Here is an 18635-nt window from a genome sequence, read left to right on the forward strand (position 1 = left end):
AGAAATTCATCCATTTGTTAGCTATAAAACTTCAGGAAAATCTCCACAATGTTTTACTGATCCCGATGCAAATTTGTGTCGTTCTTTCGTCACGGGACGATGATTCATGGGAGAAAAACTTCTAATGTTGATCACACTGGACTTCATACGAGAATACAAGAATGTGAGAGATCAAGAGCATGAGAGCGCGAGTAGAAGAAGACGTGAGGGAGCTGGACTGAACGGAAGGACTAAAGCGCCGCTGCATCGCTCTATTTAGACAGAGATGAAACTAAAAAACTCAATTTCATTCAATTAATGGCTGATTACTTTCTCTCTCTCTCTCTCTGTGATAATGTTGACATTTTCAGCTGAATTCTTAAAAGGAAATCAGTATAATGTGAGCAGCTCTTGTGTTTTCGGGAATGATCCCGTGCCTGGCAGCCCACAGGTCCTAACAGAGCAGCACCTAACACTGCGCACTAAACTATAATTAAATTTCAGATGTTACCTTTCATCACAGCTGTTTGGAGCCTGAAACCAGTCTGTCTCATGAAGACGCGACGCCGAGTGTTACTCCAGATCTGGAGTGAGGAGTTCCTTCGTCTCGTGAAGCATGCAGGCGTGCAAGAATGACCGGCTGCATGGCTAATCGCTGGATAATGACTCTTACACTGTGACTGATCTGCTATTCTAACGAAAAAACAGACTTACCTTTTTAAGCCATGAGAAATGTTTGTAGAAGTCAATATCCTGCTCCATGCTGAAGGCCCATGTCTGCTCATCTGTGTGTATGTGCATGTGTGTGTGTGTGTGTGTGTGTGTGTGTGGGAGAGGGAGAGAGGAAAAAGCAGCAGTCTGGTCTGGGGTCGGAGGGCTCACTACAGGGCTTTACAGTGCTGACGGCTGCCTGCTTTATAAAGCTCCCCTCCTCCTCCTCCTCCTCTCCTTATCCTCCTCCCTTCTTCCTCCTCCTCTTCTTCATTCCAGCCCCTGAAGCCTCGAGCTCCCGATACGCTACAGCGACCGCTGTCTACCCCCCGGACCCCACGTCTGCTTCTGAGCCAGTCACGCAATACTGCTACAGCACTACAGTGTGTCTCTCTCTGTCCCTGGCTTTAACACACTTTAACAGCTGTAAAAACACAATTTATAGCTTCATGCTTGCAAAGTTTTACACTCTCTCTCTCTCTCTCTCTCTCTCTCTCTCTCTATTGCTCTCTTGCTCGCTCGCTCTGACCGCACTGGGTTTCCCCTCGTTGTCACGAGGTGTTACTAATTAAATTAAAATCACAATGCAAGTCTGAAACAAAACAGGCTTATGGATTTATTCTAGGACAACACACACACACACACACACACACACACACACACATACATACATACTATACACATACACACACACACCCATTTGTTACAATTCTCCATTGCACCACTGTCTCTGCAAACTGGAAGTGATTATAGTGAATCTCTTGTTTCCTGAAGAAGGATCCCCGCCTCACAATCTCGGCATCGACACACAGGAATTACACCCATTCCTTTGTTTCACACCCAAACCACACAAACTCCACATACACACATAATCCAATATTCCTCACCTGTCAACACTTCGAGCATAAAACCACGGCTAGATTGAAGGTAGTAGATTATGTTTTATGTTTTGTTGATGAACCTTTCAGGAGTAAAATCTGAAGCTATGGCAGTTTTGTTCAGCGATCAGTAAAAAGTCATCTCTTTATTCTAAGAGTAAAAATCTCAGAAGAAAATGTCTTTACTTAAAGTATAGATGTATGTCTTTAGGTGAGAGACACAAACTCCACATTATTAGTAAGTATTTTATTCGTAATATCTAGAAACTGTGAGCGATTTAAAATGTGAGGATTTTTGACAATATTAGACAATTAAGCTGCCTTAGTCTTAGTGAAGAGGAGAAGAGAAGAGAAGAGAAGAGAAGAGAAGAGAAGAGAAAAAAAAGAAAAAAGGAGAAGAGAAGAGAAGAGAAGGAAAAAAGAAGAAGAGAAGACAAGAGAAGAGAAGGAAAAGGGAGAAGAGAAGAGAAGAGAAGAGAAGAGAAGAGAAGAGAAGAGAAGAGAAGAGAAGAGAAGAGAAGAGAAGAGAAGAGAAGAGAAGAGAAGAGAAAAGGGAGAAGAGAAGATCAGGTTAGGTGCCAGTCTGAGATCTGTTCTAGTCTTCCTTTTCTCTCTCATCTCCCTGGCTCAGGTCATTTCCTGTTTGGGTGAGGGGACATTTTCAGTGTGAGTAAGTGATTATGTGAGTGTGTGTGTGTGTGTGTGAGAGAGTGAGAGAGAGAGAGAGAGAGAGAGAGTGTCAGTGTGTAAGTATCAGAGTGTTAGCATTAAGGAGACAGCTGTCCCTGCTCTCAGACACGGCCGTATCTCTCCGCTGTGATTCTGCTTCATTTTCTCATCAACAATAACTCTTTAAGTTTAAGATTAGAACAAAGACTCATTTTCAGAGACTCACACTTTTTACAGAAACTTAAACACACACACTTTAGCCAAGAGTTGTTTGCTTTGTCTTTGGTGCCTTTACTTAACAATAAGTAATAAATAATATATCTAATATATAATATAATAATAATAATAATAATAATAATAATAATAATAAATCTAAGTAACAGAATGTCTCAACCCTAAAACTTGTTCTGCTACACATTGTGTTAGAAAAAACCCTAGATAATTTAATAAAAAGCCCTTACATCTATTACAGTCATTAATTTGACTGCAGATTCAAACTTTGGGAGGCGGAGCCTAGGGAGCAAAATGGTGGAAAACTAGAGCTGCGTCCCAAATGACAACTACACACTATACACTCACACTATGCACAGTGTACTCTAGTGTCTTGTGTATGAATGTTAGAAAGGTCTTATCACCTCAAATGGTTTTACTGACCGGAAGTAGAAGCCATTTCCCAATAGACAGCGAATGGCATCAAACTCATGTCACTTGATGCTGCTTCAGTAGCTTTAGCAGGATACAGAGAACGTTTAAAATAAAATAAATGATAAAGTGGGGGCTCATTTAAAAGACATTTGTAAGATGTTGTGTCTACCGGAGTGCTGTCAGCCATTTTGAATTTTTTTTTCTCATCCAGCCTCAGCATCTGGTAGCCCCGCCCCTCTACCGCTAAGTAAGCGAAGCTGCAAGCGTTGAGTTTATGATATGTCCAAAATTCCAGATGTTTGTTTCAAGTGCATCATTTGGGTTCACTTTACACAAATGCACTTCTTCTTCCACACTGGTCACACTATTTATACTACACAGTGGCACAGAATAGCATGCGATTTGGGATGGACCATAAGTGTCCATAAGATGGACAAAAGTGGTTCCTGTGATCCAAGATGCCCACCACATTAGGCTACAGCGTTTGGGTCCTAAACCGCATCACTGGTGGATGGAGTTGGATTGATGGAAGGAGCAATCTTAGGAAAGAAGGAAAACTTAAAAAATAAATTAATATAATATAATATAATATAATATAATATAATATAATATAATATAATATAATATAATATAATATAATATAATATAATATAATATAATATTCAAAAAATTGAATATAATATATAATATAAAAATAATATATTGTTTAATATTAATACATTTTATAATGCAATTTTATTTAATAATAAATAAAAATAATAAAGCATTTTTGAGGCTTTCTAACTGGGTCCACTGACCACTGACAGGTTGGTTAAGTTAGCCCCGTCCACCACAATGCAATGCCTCTACACAAAACACACACATACAGCTCGGTGTAATCAAAGGTAAGATTACAGCAGCAAATATCTGTAATATTGTTTGAATATCCATAAATACTATATTTGTTTCAGAAATATGGCTTTTTGACTGGCCCACTGGTTCCACTCGCTGGATTCTCTTAGCCCCGCCCACTGTACAGCCAGTCTACAAACATAAACACAGCCAATTGGATTTAAAATCTAACAAAAGTAGCACCAAATCCCATACAGAAAAAAAAATCTAGCTACTACAAAAAAAACGAAAAGAAAAATGACACTGTAGAAAAACAGACGGCAAAACCGGCCATCTGCAGAACCTCGGTTCTGGACGACACAAACCTGAATCGGGATGACAGCCATGGACTTACCCATGAGACCCAGTAATCCTCAGGGATGGGGCTGAGTGAGGACGTGAGCACAAGAAGGCGAGAGCGACAGACGGAGAAGTGAAGGAGTGGGGGAAAAAAAGGGAAAGGAGACGAGAAGAGGAGAAAGAAGGAGGCAGGGAACTTAAGCACAGCCCCTATCCGAATCTCGGAGGAGCATCCAAACTCTTTTAAAGACGTCCAGATTAAACACACACACACACACACACAGCTGAAATACAAAACAGCCTGTGATCCAGAGGAAAACAAACCCATGATCCTACTTTCACAGCTTAAGAAGCCTCACATGGTTATGAAGTACAACTATATTTTATTTATATTTGAACAAAAAATAATGATGCATGTGAAAATATCCACAGGAGGAACCCTAAAATAATGCAACCTGAAGACAATATCTAAAGAGAGAGAGAGAGCAGGGGGTAGTATCGGCTAGAATGGTCATTAAATGCATTAAATACTGTGATTTGTACGTAGCCTCGGTATTGCAGTGAAGCGAAGAATTTGTGGCATGTGAGAGCAATTCTATTAAGCGAGCACTGAGCACAAACTTCCTTTTATCGTTTTTTAATCCCCTTGCTAGCTGACAGTTCTTGCCCTGAGAACCCTGCTCTCTGTTACGCTGAAACGTCCACAGAGGTATAACTTCAAACTCAACAAAACCACAAATCTCATTCTCTCAGGCCAAGCCTTTCATTGTTATTGCTATTCTGGGTTCGACTTTGATCCTGTTGTCTACTGATGCTAGAAATACTGTCACTGGGAAGCGCGAGCTCATTGGTTAGGATGTTCAGCTACTGCTTAGAAGGCTGTAGATTAAAATCCCACCACTTTTAGGTCTTTATGTACGGATCAGCTGCTTAGTCATATAATTAAAATGTCTGCAAAATACTGTAAATGTGCTCTGTTTCGTCGTACCCTGATGTGTTCTACTCTTTTTAATTCATAAGGAGTTCCTCACTAGCAGCACACAAAAACATAACCCAACCAGAGGTAAATAAAATGTCCCATGACATACCCCCCTGATCGATTACTACTCGATATGTTACTCATATCTATATCAGTACTGACAAAAAGGAAACAAACATAATGCATTCCTTTAAATATACCTCTAATACAGTTGCTGAATGTGTATCTGTATTTCCTTCCGAGTCCGATGTGTGTAAGCTTGGACTCACCACGCCTTTGTCCAGCCACTCCAGCAGGGTCTGGGCGGTGGAACAGGGCAGCTGTGAGCGCAGAGTGCCTCGACCTTCTCCGCCCTGAAGCTCCAGAGCCAAACGCAGCTCTTCTGCTAGCTGTAAAACCTGCAGCGGACCAACGCTGACTGGAGAACCCAGTTCCGGCAGACCGTTAGTGAACTCCACCATCACTTTAGAGCCTACAGAGAGAGAGAGAGAGAAAGAGAGAGAGAGAGAGAGAGAGAGAGAGTTAACAATATTCCTACAGTACAGTATTTGACCACTCACAGGTACAGTAAAGTACAGTATTTGAAACAGACCATCTTTTATGTTATCCAATCAGTCACATGAACGTTTTAATGAAGGTTCACAAAACCAGAAAGAGGAAAAATGTCATGATCTTTGGTTTGAATATTTCAGAAGCTCCTTTCAGGATTTTCACACTCAACACTTTGTGCTGCTTACAAAACAAAACCCATCCTCTGAGTTGTACTTATGTGGCTCTGTTCTGGGTTACAGATCAGAAGGTCATGGGTTCATGCCCCAGCTCCCACTGAGCAAGGTCCTTATCCATCGTGACTGACACTGTGCTCCAGTCTCCTACAGTAAAAAGCTGGGATGTGTGAAGGAAATATTTTCACTGTGCGATAAATTAAATCTTCATTTTCAGTTCTCAGAGAAACACCTGGTTCGAGTTGAGAGGGAGTAACCACTCTTTACAAACATGGCTTGCAGGAAAGCATCTAAAACAATATATCTAAACATTCATGAGGATGGAACACAACAGAACAAGAGCACATCGGGTTCCACAAGAGGACTCAGGAGAAAAAGCCTTTTTTTGTGTGTTAATATGCCATATGACAGACATTCAATTCAATTCAATTCAATTTGTATAGTGCTTTTAACAATGGACATTGTCTTAAAGCAGCTTTACAGAACATAAGAACATAAGACTTGTTATCATGGGAGGGAGTGTGATGGGGAGGATGAGAGCGAGAGAGGGAGAGAGAGAGAGAGAGAGAGAACAAAGGTGGACTCATGTCCAGTGTTCCTGGATCCACTGTGACTCTGACAAGGATGAAATGTTCTTTATTTGCACAATTATATATCATTTTAAAGTCATTTGTTGATTCAGAGTCAGGTTCATGTAGCAGTGTTAGAGAGACACCAAAAAACCTCCCACAAATTCTACACAGCTGATGGACTGATGGTCCACCTATAAAATAACCAGTATGCTACAGTAGTCTCACGTGATATCCTCTAACGTGAGTCCAATGAGGTTATAACGTGTGAAGCATCATGGCTGCATCACCCTTCACCCCTCCACCCCACACGGCCACGTTTCATCCCCATCACCAAACACGTCCCTCATCTCCAACTGCCTCCATCTGGATCTGATAGAGTGAAGCCAGTGCAGCGCTGAAACATCTGGATGCCATAAAACCACAGCAACGCAGCAGGGAGAGCCACCACGACTCAATCATTCCCTTCACAAGAGCCAGAGACAATCCGGGGTCCAAAAGCATGAGGCTTCTCGGATCATCTCGCATCAGCAGCTACACTGAATAGACTGTAGTTTACGTGACTGTAAACAGGAAAACAGCAAGGGATTGTGGGAAAGAAGCAGCACGCACTTTATCAGTCTGGGTTTTGTGCTAATTCACTTAACTGTGTGTGAAGACTGGAAGTGCAGCGATCACATCAAAATGTCCGCTTCGTCTCATCAGACCATGATCGATGGATTCATCAGACACTTTTATTTAAAATGATTTAAAAAACACCGCTCACATAATGACCGTGTCCTTCACTTTCCAGTTTTCTCATCTGTTTATTATTTATTCTTTATAAAAACATGCATTTTTTTATTGCTGCACCCTTTTATTATTCTGTGATCTGTCCAGTGTCACTGAAGACCCTGAAATGCACTTTCATGAAATAAATAAAAATAATATGTGTATATATATATATATATATATATATATATATATATATATATATATATATATATATATATACACTATATTGCCAAAAGTATTCGCTCACCTGCCTTGACTCGCATATGAACTTAAGTGACATCCCATTCCTAATCCATAGGGTTCAATATGACGTCGGTCCGCCCTTTGCAGCTATAACAGCTTCAACTCTTCTGGGAAGGCTGTCCACAAGGTTTAGGAGTGTGTTTATGGGAATTTTTGACCATTCTTCCAGAAGCGCATTTGTGAGGTCACACACTGATGTTGGACGAGAAGGCCTGGCTCTCAGACTCCGCTCTAATTCATCCCAAAGGTGTTCTATCGGGTTGAGGTCAGGACTCTGTGCAGGCCAGTCAAGTTCATCCACACCAGACTCTGTCATCCATGTCTTTATGGACCTTGCTTTGGTCACTGGTGCACAGTCATGTTGGAAGAGGAAGGGGCCAGCTCCAAACTGTTCCCACAAAGTTGGGAGCATGGAATTGTCCAAAATGTCTTGGTATGCTGAAGCATTCAGAGTTCCTTTCACTGGAACTAAGGGGCCAAGCCCAGCTCCTGAAAAACAACCCCACACCATAATCCCTCCTCCACCAAACTTTACACTTGGCACAATGCAGTCACACAAGTACCGTTCTCCTGGCAACCGCCAAACCCAGACTCGTCCATCAGATTGCCAGATGGAGAAGCGCGATTCGTCACTCCAGAGAACGTGTCTCCACTGCTCTGGAGTCCAGTGGCGGCGTGCTTTACACCACTGCATCCGACGCTTTGCATTGCACTTGGTGATGTATGGCTTGGATGCAGCTGCTCGGCCATGGAAACCCATTCCATGAAGCTCTCTGCGCACTGTTCTTGAGCTAATCTGAAGGCCACATGAAGTTTGGAGGTCTGTAGCGATTGACTCTGCAGAAAGTTGGCGACCTCTTCTCACTATGCGCCTCAGCATCCGCTGACCCCGCTCCGTCAGTTTACGTGGCCTACCACTTCGTGGCTGAGTTGCTGTCGTTCCCAAACACTTCCACGTTCTTATAATACAGCTGACAGTTGACTGTGGAATATTTAGGAGCGAGGAAATTTCACGACTGGATTTGTTGCACAGGTGGCATCCTATCACAGTTCCACGCTGGAATTCACTGAGCTCCTGAGAGCGACCCATTCTTTCACAAATGTTTGTAAAAACAGTCTGCATGCCTAGGTGCTTGATTTTATACACCTGTGGCCATGGAAGTGATTGGAACACCTGATTCTGATTATTTGGATGGGTGAGCGAATACTTTTGGCAATATAGTGTATATATATATATATATATATATATATATATATATATATATATATATATATATATATATATATATATATATATGTATATTATTTATATTTCATTTATTTATATTAACTTCAATTAACAATTAATTAAAAAACTATTATTATTAGTATTATTAATTATAATAATATATAATAATAATAATAATAATAATAATAACTGTTATTGTTATTATTAGTTTTTATAAATAAATGAATAAAAAAGAAATAAATAATTATGTAATATTATACAATTAATTCTATTTAATTAATTTATAATGATAATTAACTTAATCTTCTGCTCTTTTTAGACTTTTATGCAGGTTTGACCTGCTTTATAAACACATTACCATAAAAAAAGTCATATTGTTGTATTTCCGTCGATGTCCAGCAGGTGGTAGTATTTCAAAATATTTGAAAACTGCCCCAAACTAAAAATGACCTAAAAATAACATATCTACTGATAATATTAACACTATTAACGACAATTTCACTGCCATTTATAACAAACGTGAAGTGTCCGATAAGCAGAGAGACATTAAATATATATTATAAATTATAACATAACGTTTTAGTAATATTTCTCTAAATCCCAGAAACTCATATTGTTTCCATGTGAAACGTTTCTCATTTGATGAACACGGACCTTAAAATGTGTTTCAAGGATAAACAATCAAGAACTTCATCCTTACAAGCTTTCCTTGTACAATACGTTTGCAATATTATTGTGTAACCAATAAAATGAATTAAACGTGAGATATTTATTTTCTGCAGATTTGGGCCAGGACGCGTTCAGCCAAAGCCGTCTTCCATCCACGTGTGCAGAAAGTCATTATGCGTGTGTCTTCACTGCTAGGAGATTTCCAGTTCGAATTGTTTCAGAATAAAAGCACCAAAAAAGCAAATTTAAAAAATTTATAAAAATCTGTAGCAAAATCGAACGTTTTTGTCCGAAACGATCAGAGAAAACCTCCCCGAGGGACTGCTTGTGTACATGTCATGTCCATGCTGTGTTCCTGCAGTAGGTCATGTGTCCAGCAGCAGGTCGGCTCTTCCTCAGTCACACTTTCTGACATTTAACAACAAGCAAACAGACGCAGGCTTTTGTCATGACAACAGCCGGGGGGGTGACCTTGAATTCTAACACCAGGGCACGTTACGTTATGTTATGTACGCTTTAATGTCTCTTATACACACACACACACACACACACATGGCAAGCTTGCTGATTCGAGTGTGCTTTTTGTGTGTACAAAGAGTAACACTCACTCTCTCTTCTTCTGTCCCTCTCTCTCTCTCTCTCCCTCTCTCTTTTCCTCTCTCACTCTCTCTTCTTCTCTCTCTCTCTCTTCCTCTCTCACTCTCTCTCTCTCTCAGGTCCTCACTTGTCAACTGCCTTCGTTAAACATTCGTCCTCTATTAGTCCAATCATGCTGACAACTGCTGCTGAGTTTGCTAGAGGACACACACACAACCCCACCCGTACCCGTACCCAAGGCAACAACCCATTAACCCTCCTTTCTTTAGCATGAAACCTTTATTCTGTTTAATTGTAACTTTAATCTGGTGTTATTGTGATATAAGCAACACACTATCTGATCTTACTCTCTGACCTTTCTGGGGGCAGGACGCAAGCCATCAGGATTTCTCAACCCATCAACTTTAGCCTTATCCTCGGTGCCCAGAGCAAATCAATTCAGCCAAATTTATTATTACACAATGTCTTGTGTAGTGTTGTGCAGCTGAAGTTTTTTTTTATTTTCCTTAGGAAAAGACCTAAAGGGAAGTAAACTGTATCTCAGGGCTCGGGGTGTCAGAAACTTCAGAGAGAGCACAGAGCTGTTAGGTGTAAAAAGTGTAACCCCCCCCACCTCTCTCTCTCTCTCTCTGTCTCTCTCTCGCTCTCTCTGTTTGTCTGTCTCTCTCTCTCTCTGTCTGTCTCTCTTTTCTCTCCCACCTCTCTGTTTGATTAGATTAGATTAGATTCAACTTTATTGTTTGTCTGTCTGTCTGTCTCCCCCACCTCTCTGTGTTTGTCTGTCTGTCTCACTCTCTCTGTCTCTCTCTTTCCCCCACCTCTTTCTGTCTGTCTGTCTCTCTCTCTCTCTGTTTGTCTGTCTCTCTCTCTCATCTCTCTCTGTTTGTCTGTCTCTCTCTCTCTCTCTCTCTCTCATCTCTCTCTGTTTGTCTGTCTCTCTCTCTCATCTCTCTCTGTTTGTCTGTCTCTCTCTCTCATCTCTCTCTGTTTGTCTGTCTCTCTCTCTCTCATCTCTCTCTGTTTGTCTGTCTCTCTCTCTCTCATCTCTCTCTGTTTGTCTGTCTCTCTCTCTCATCTCTCTCTGTTTGTCTGTCTCTCTCTCTCTCTCTCATCTCTCTCTGTTTGTCTGTCTCTCGCTCTCTCTCATCTCTCTCTGTTTGTCTGTCTCTCGCTCTCTCTCTCATCTCTCTCTGTTTGTTTGTCTCTCTCTCTCTTTCTCTCTCTCTCATCTCTCTCTGTTTGTCTGTCTCTCTCTCTCATCCCTTCAGCTTCATTTCCTGCTGTTTTATTGACACTCGGCTGAAATTCAGACCTCGTGCAGGTTCTGTAGGTTATTCATGAGGTAACAAGTGTGTCAGCTCTCACCTGCGATGATGTCGTCCATTTGCTCTAAAGCAGCCTCCAACACGTGACTAGCATCAGACGCCATGCTGCTCCACGGCTACCGCATGCGACGTAAAACCTGGAACAGGAAACGGAAACGACTACATCTGAAATTCATTTCTTATTCAAATACAAGACTTGTATTTTACATGTGATCATAATTTCTTCTTAAAATGAGCTCATTGGCTTTATATAATTGGTTAATTGGTTTTATATCAATTTTCCTGTTTCTGTTTTTTTAACTGACTGTGTTTGTATCTTTAGCAGTTGGTGCCTTCAGTACCGTCGTTAAAAATGTCGACGTTTGGTCATATTTCTGACGTTTTTTCTAAAAAAAAATCTCAAACCTTAACCTATAAAATTATACACAGAAATAAAAAAATATTAATTCTCAAAAATAAAACTCTAAACATATATTCAGAAATAATAAAAAAACAAACATTATTTTGCAAAACTGTATTTAAAATATTCAAAGATATTTATTTATTTAGTAGTTTTTGCTACATTTAGTTGAAATCAATTTTATTCTGCTGATCTTTTAATTTTTTTTTAAATTATTTATTTCTTCCTTCCTAAAGTGTATCTCTATATATTTCTCTTTTTCCTTCATTATTGAATTTATTTTATTTATTTATATATTTTTTAAATCAATTTCTTATATTTTCTATTTCTTTTTCTCTCCCAAAAAAACTATTGACTATTACCTTTCATTTTTTCCTCTTTATTTTAAAATTATTTTTCCCCCCTAAAATGTCCTTTTAGGTTTCTTTTAACAAAAACAAAAATAATATTGATTTCATTTAGAATATCTTTGAATAAACTGCTTCATATATCTATAGATTAAAATAATCTTTATACAATTACTGTATATACAAACACCGTCATTTTTTCTTTTATAGTGTGTGTCAAACTAACTTACTGCTCAGCCCTGACTCTCACATCATGCCCATCTGAGCAAACACTCTCCTGAAGGCTGCTGTACCTCCAGATTTAACCCTTTTTTTTCTCTTCGTAAAAACTGCACGATCTCTGTCTCTTTCTTTGCCCTCTATCTCCATGCCTCCGTCTCTCCCTCAGCTTGCATATCTCTCAGCAGTGCAGGAACCTGAGATTAATTAGGCCTGTCAGGCTCAAGTTTCAAGCCTTTGTCATCTTGCCTCATGGCATATGGTCTCTCACACACACACACACACACACAGACCCACAGACAACGCCACAAACGGAAACACTTTCTACAGTGTTTATTCCTAGGATGTGGTGACGGATGTGTAGACGGATTTGTAAAGAAAGAGAACATAATGTTTAACAAATGAATCTACACGCTAAACATCCTGAATGTAATTCGATGCAGTAAACAAGCGTGGAGTTTAACCAAGAAACCCAGAGCTGCAGTACCGACGCATAGATGAAGCAAGTTCTTAATAATCCGGACAGATTTAGCTTCGCTTCCCCGAGCACCAGGGACGTGTCCAGGACGACATGCTTCATTAACCGGCTCTAACACGTCTGATAACACGGCGATGACAGCGGGTTATTCAGAACGAACACACAATCAACACCGAAGTACAGAAGGGTGTGTAGACTTTGTGTCATGCTTTGATCAACAACAGAACCTGACCATGAAAACCACAAACATTGAAGTTATTCGACTCCCAAAGATTCCCAGGAAGACTTATCTTCTACAACAACAAGCTGTTAGGAAGAAAGAAATGCTTTTTTTTGGAGAACTTTCCCAAGTGTCATCAAAACTATGATTAGAATCAGATGTCATGGTCAAATAAAACCAAATGAAACTTGTTTTGGCCATGGACACCGTTGTCATGGTAACTGATAATAAAGCCTGCAAACAAAAAACACATGGTTTGTCATGGATTATTGATGTTCTAGTTGGTTCTCACACCTTGTACTTTTACTGAGCTCCGAGTCCGTGTGTGATTGTTCCCGGTGTCCACTCTCAGCTTTGGTCTGGTTTCAGACCAAATGAAATGAGTGATGTCATCATCGGGTAAAAAACACAAAACGCAGGTTATGTTACATCCTGAACGAGTGCGGACCCGATCACGAGTCTCAGGAATCGCAGCACAGTTCCGGTTCAACCGAACTCACACCACCTCCTACAGCGCTTCCTGATCCGAATAACAGCTTTATTATAAGAACTGTGTGCTGATTCGGACTAAACTGACAGTGTGGAAGCCTCCCTAGTTAAATTAAGCAGCTTTTATTTGTTACATATACACTAATCAGGCATAACATTATGACCAATATTGTGTTGGTCCCCTTTTTGCTGCCAAAACAGCCCTGACCCGTCCTGCACTGTGTATTCTGACACCTTTCTATCAGAACCAGCATTAACTTCTTCAGCAATTTGAGCAACAGTAGCTCGTCTGTTGGATCGGATCACACGGGCCAGCCTTCTCTCAGATGAGTCTTTACCGACCATGACCCTGTCACCGGTTCACCACTGTTCCTTCCTTGGACCACTTTTGATAGATACTGACCACTGCAGACCGGGAACACCCCACAAGAGCTGCAGTTTTGGAGATGCTCTGATCCAGTGGTCTAGCCATCACAATGTGGCCCTTCATCAAACTCGCTCAAATCCTTACACTTGTCCATTTTTCCTGCTTCTAACATCAACTTTGAGGACAAAATGTTGACTTGCTGCCTAATATATCCCACCCACTAACAGGTGCCATGATGAGGAGATACTCAGTCTTATTCACTTCACCTCTCACTGCTCACAATGTTATGGCTGATTGGTGTACATTACTGCACAGTGAAATTGTTTCTTCACACATCCCATCTTTGGAGGGTTGGTGTCAGAGCACAGGGTCAGGCATGACGCAGCTCCCCTGAAGCAGGAGGGGGTCTTGAGGAACTTACTTAAGGGCCCAACACTGGCAGCTTGGCAGTACTGGAGCTTGAACCCTGATCTTATGATCAAAAGAAAGAGAGGAACCAACTTCTACATGACCACAGGCACTAGGCACTGCTGGGATTTGAACCCAGGATCTCCTGTTTACGAGACAGGCGCTTTAACCAACTAAGCCACAGCGCCACAGCTGTCACCAACACCAGAAATTTGTGTACCCCTGCCCCTGATACCCACACCTACAGTATCATATGTGCTGGTTGAACATACAATTCTAGATTTATTCTCAATTTCCTGCTCTAAAAAGCTCCACTCTTCTCTTCTCTTCTTCATTTTCCTCATATTCTCTTCTCTTTTCTCCTCTACTTTTCTTCTCTTCTTTTCTCTTCTCTTCTCCTTTCTTCTCTTCTCTTCTCCATTTTCCTTATATTGTCTTCTCTTAACTCCTCTTCTCTTCTCTTCTCTTCTCCTGGAAGGATTTCCACTAGATGTTGGATGATGGCTGTGGAGCTCTGTGTGGATTTCATTCAGCTACAAGAGCATTAGTGAGATCAGACTCTGATGTTGATGTTGATGAGACTCCAGGTCCAGTTCATCTTAAAGGTGTTCACTGGGGTTGAGTCAGAGTCAGGGCTCTGTGCAGGACACTCCAGTTCTTCTACTTCAACCTTAACCTCTACATCATGTCTTCATGGAGCTCTGAGCTTTGTGCACAGGAGCACGGTCATGCTGGAGCAGTGTTTGAGTCCCAGTGAAGGGAAATTGCCATGTTAGAGCGTACAAAGACTTTCTATACAATTGTGTGCTTTAAACTTTGTGACAGTTAGGGGAAGAGCCACATACAATATGGGAAGTTAGGGCTAGATGTCTACAAACTTCTAGATGTCCACAAATCTTTTCCTATGTACACATTTATTACATAAGCGACTCATTTTTGTATTGTCATGCAGGGTGCCAATAATTATGCTGTTTGCAAAATTCATTGCATAATCTTTAAGCCAGTATTACCACACAGCTTTCCCAAACATGTCTCACGTTTAATGACTGTATTGTTAATAACAGTGTTGTGAAAGTCTTGGTTGTTGAAGTGAAAACAGTTTTGCTCGTAGTCTCAGACATTTTTAACCTTTTTGCCTCGCAAATGAATCATTCAGGACAGGATTTAACTCGTCATTATAACTGTTTTTGTTTGATATTCGTCACACCGTGGGAAATAGAGGCGGCTTGGCAGAACCTCTGTTCTTGAGACGTCAGGTTCAACAGCTTCAATCCCAAAACAAGGCAGGAACAAACAAACAAAACGTGAACAGGAAAAAAAAAAAAAAAATAAAAAAAAAAAAATATATATATATATATAAAATCTGTTCTTTTTTAATTTATTTGTTTCTTTTTTATTGATTTTTTTAAAAATCTTCCTTCTTCTCTTCTCTTCTCTTCTCTTCTCTTCTCTTCTCCCACTCTCGACCTTACATATTATTTCCCTTTCTCATTTTTATTCCTGATTTTAAAAATCTCCAACTTTTTTAGCAATTTCTAAAGAAGCTTATATTTTTATACCCCCCACCTCAACCCCCCCCCCCCAAAAAAATCTATTTTTTTCCCCAAACCTCTTCCCTGTTTTTTTTAATGTATTTTTCGTCACACCGTGGGAAAGAGACACCGTTTATGTGTCAATTCCCACTAACCGAACGAGTTTGGCCGCCTCTATTTTAGCGTTATTTGTGTAATCGCTGCACAGAAAACGAAAGAGACGGCTCATCTCTGAGCTTCAGTGCAACTAAATAAATGACAGTGTAACTAAACAAACCGTGTAAAACGACACGCTGCAGGCTTGGCCCATGCACTAAAGACTTCCTGCTACACTTCTTTCCAAAAGAATAAATAAACTCGTCTTATCTGACCGGGGTATGCACACTGGGAGTGTTTGATCCTACAATAATATTTGCCATGTCAGTTACACAGACATCAGTCATCTTAATTTCATAGCTTTCCGGTCTGGGAAAAACGCTTTACACACCATTTCCTGTACAACTCTTTTGTGGGTTTGGTTTATATTTCGCTGTGGTGGGTGATTCCCCTGGTTCGAATGCAGCCCCTGTGTCCTGTATTCCCTGCTTTAGAAATAAGGACATGGACTTAAAGCATCGAAAATGCAAGCGGTGTGCTGGGTCGTACCCACAGATCCCTGGCTGGTCCAGCATCCAGAGCGTTTTAAAGGTCAGCAGATAAAATGAGTCCAGACAGCAAACTCCATCTTCTCAAAGAAGGCAGTCAGGAGGTGAAGTGGCCCGTGCAAAATTACCCAATATCTTCAAGACACACACACCAGACTGACCAAGCCGAAGTGAGCGCTAAGCCTCTGTTCACCAAGACGTCAGGTTAAACAAACTTCAACCCCAAAACAAGGCATGAAAATTATAATCCAAATAATCTGAACATTATCTTGAACAGATACCAGATTTACAGGCAAACCACATGCTGTGTCAAGTCAACCAGTCTCTATCTGGAAAATTTTATTTATTTATTTATTTATATATTTATTTATTTATCCATTTATTTAGTTCTCCCACTCTTAGTTTTTTTCTTATGCTTTTTATTTTTTCCATTATTCATTTCATTTCATAATTTGTTTCCTTTCTTTTCTTTCTCGTTCTTAGATAAAGATCTTTATTCTTTATATATATATATATATATATAAAACTCCTTTGTGTTCCTTTTCCCCATTTCATTCTTTTCTTCTCTTCTCTTCTTCTCTCTTGCTCTTAAAAGTGCAAATGCACAAAAAACCTTCTCTTTACACTCTTTTCGTATTTTATTTAAATTCTTCTAGTTTTTGTTGCTCACTTTCCTTCTTTTCAATTTATTTTTTTATTCTTTTGCGTAGAATGCATAGCTACATTGTTTTTCCTCTCTTTTTTCCCTTCTCCATATTTTTTTTATTCCCCCCCCCCTTCTTTTGGAACGACTTTTTAAAAAATATCCATACCGTCCCCCAAAAAAGCAGCGGTGATAGTGGTGGGTTAAAAAAATTGAATGACCTGGCACTAATAGCACAATCACCACAAATCCTGTTTATCTTATGCACTCCTGAGGGATTCTCTTTATAATCTGTTTATAATCTTCTCACACAATTTATTTTTAGATTTCTTCCTCAGTCTATAAGTTGAAAATGATTTTTCTTTCACATTTTCTCCTCAGTCTATAAATTAAAAATAATATTTTTTTTCTCCTCAGTCTATAAATTAAAATTAATATTTTTTTTTTTTTAGATTTTTTCCACAGACTATAAGTTGAAAATTCTTTTGCATTTTCTCCTTAGTCTATGAGATGAATTTTTTTTTTTTGATTTTCACCTCAGTTTATAAGTTGAAAGTAATATATATATTTTTTTATATTTTCTCCTCAGTCTATAAATTGAAAATAATTATTTTTACATTTTCTCCTCAGTCTATAAATTAAAAATAATATTTTCTTTACATTTTCCCCTCACTCTATAAGCTGAAAATAATTCTAAAAAAAAGTCGAAAATACTCACATATCTAATCTCAAACTGGGAATCAGATTTAAAAAAAAATACCAGAATGAATGAATTAATATAAATTTTAACACATTTTTTAGCTAATTCTCCCGTCATTGATTGTCTCATTAGACAGAGTTATTAGACAGAGAATCCCTGAAAAGTCAGGGATTTATTTTGGTTATATATTTCTCCTGAAGTGTTTGCTTGGGGAATTAAAATGCGTCTCAGGGTCACCCAGCATGCTGGACTTTATTCTGCTCGGTGGTTAACATGCTGTGCTCATTTACTTCCTGGAGCTGTACAGCAGTGTTATTATTGCACCAAGGTGTTTAATACGATACGATTAATACGAGTACACGCTATTGATAAAAACCCATCAGATCAGTTCGGGGGTTTATTTTACACCACAGGTTTTACACCACAGGTTCCCTGAAGTTCCCTGAAGGTTCCCTGAAGTGAGTATTTAAGTCACTTACTGGCCAGCACACACTGCTCCAGGAATGGCCTCAGTCCTCCATTGCCAGCGTGCCAACAGTTTGTGAGACGGTCTCTTTATTCTGACCCCTTGGCACACTGCAGACCGACTGACGATACAGTTACAGGCTTTTGTGGGGTTTAGTCCTTACACAGAACAGGCGAGGCTAAGCAGCTGGGAAAAAAGGAAAAGAAAATCTGTTTACCAAGGAAACGGGAAACAGTGACCACATTCACAACAATCACAGATAATGATAAAAATAATATACTTATAAGATGAACAAGTATCTTGCATTTGGTTTAAATAAACTTTACTAAGATTATATTATTTATCTAAAAAAAATGAGAAGATCATTTCACTTTTGTTAGAAAGTTTTTAGCATTGAACCATTGTGTCGTTAATCCAGCTGGTAAAGTGACATTTGGAGATAATTCTAGAATTTCTAAACATGTATCAATTGATATCAACTCAACTGGAGGATATCAACTAACAGGATTGCTAGTTTATTCAATTAGCATCAAAACCTCTGTTACTTCAGCTCATTCAGTT

General features: G+C 39.6%; 1 protein-coding gene and 1 non-coding gene across 4 annotated transcripts in view; both read right to left on the reverse strand.

Annotated features, from left to right (window-relative positions):
- The window catches only part of ppfibp2b (PPFIA binding protein 2b), a 68552-nt gene extending 50320 nt beyond the window's left edge, over positions 1 to 18232 (reverse strand). For 2 of the 3 annotated variants that reach the window (XM_058398095.1, XM_058398094.1), the window contains exon 1: positions 4108 to 4395. In XM_058398095.1, coding sequence (XP_058254078.1) covers positions 4108 to 4380 — 273 coding nt within the window. In that variant the 5' untranslated portion in view covers positions 4381 to 4395. Of the gene's footprint in view, positions 1 to 4107; positions 4396 to 5300; positions 5504 to 11201; positions 11299 to 18087 lie in introns of those variants that run through there. The other variant, XM_058398096.1, reaches the window with a different exon arrangement.
- trnat-cgu (transfer RNA threonine (anticodon CGU)) lies at positions 14204 to 14277 on the reverse strand. The gene has a single exon. It is a non-coding gene; the product is annotated as a tRNA-Thr (tRNA).
- Positions 18233 to 18635: the final 403 nt, after the last annotated feature.

Source organism: Hemibagrus wyckioides, linkage group LG08 (assembly GCF_019097595.1).
Source record: "Hemibagrus wyckioides isolate EC202008001 linkage group LG08, SWU_Hwy_1.0, whole genome shotgun sequence".
In the NCBI taxonomy this organism is placed as follows: Eukaryota; Metazoa; Chordata; class Actinopteri; order Siluriformes; family Bagridae; genus Hemibagrus; species Hemibagrus wyckioides.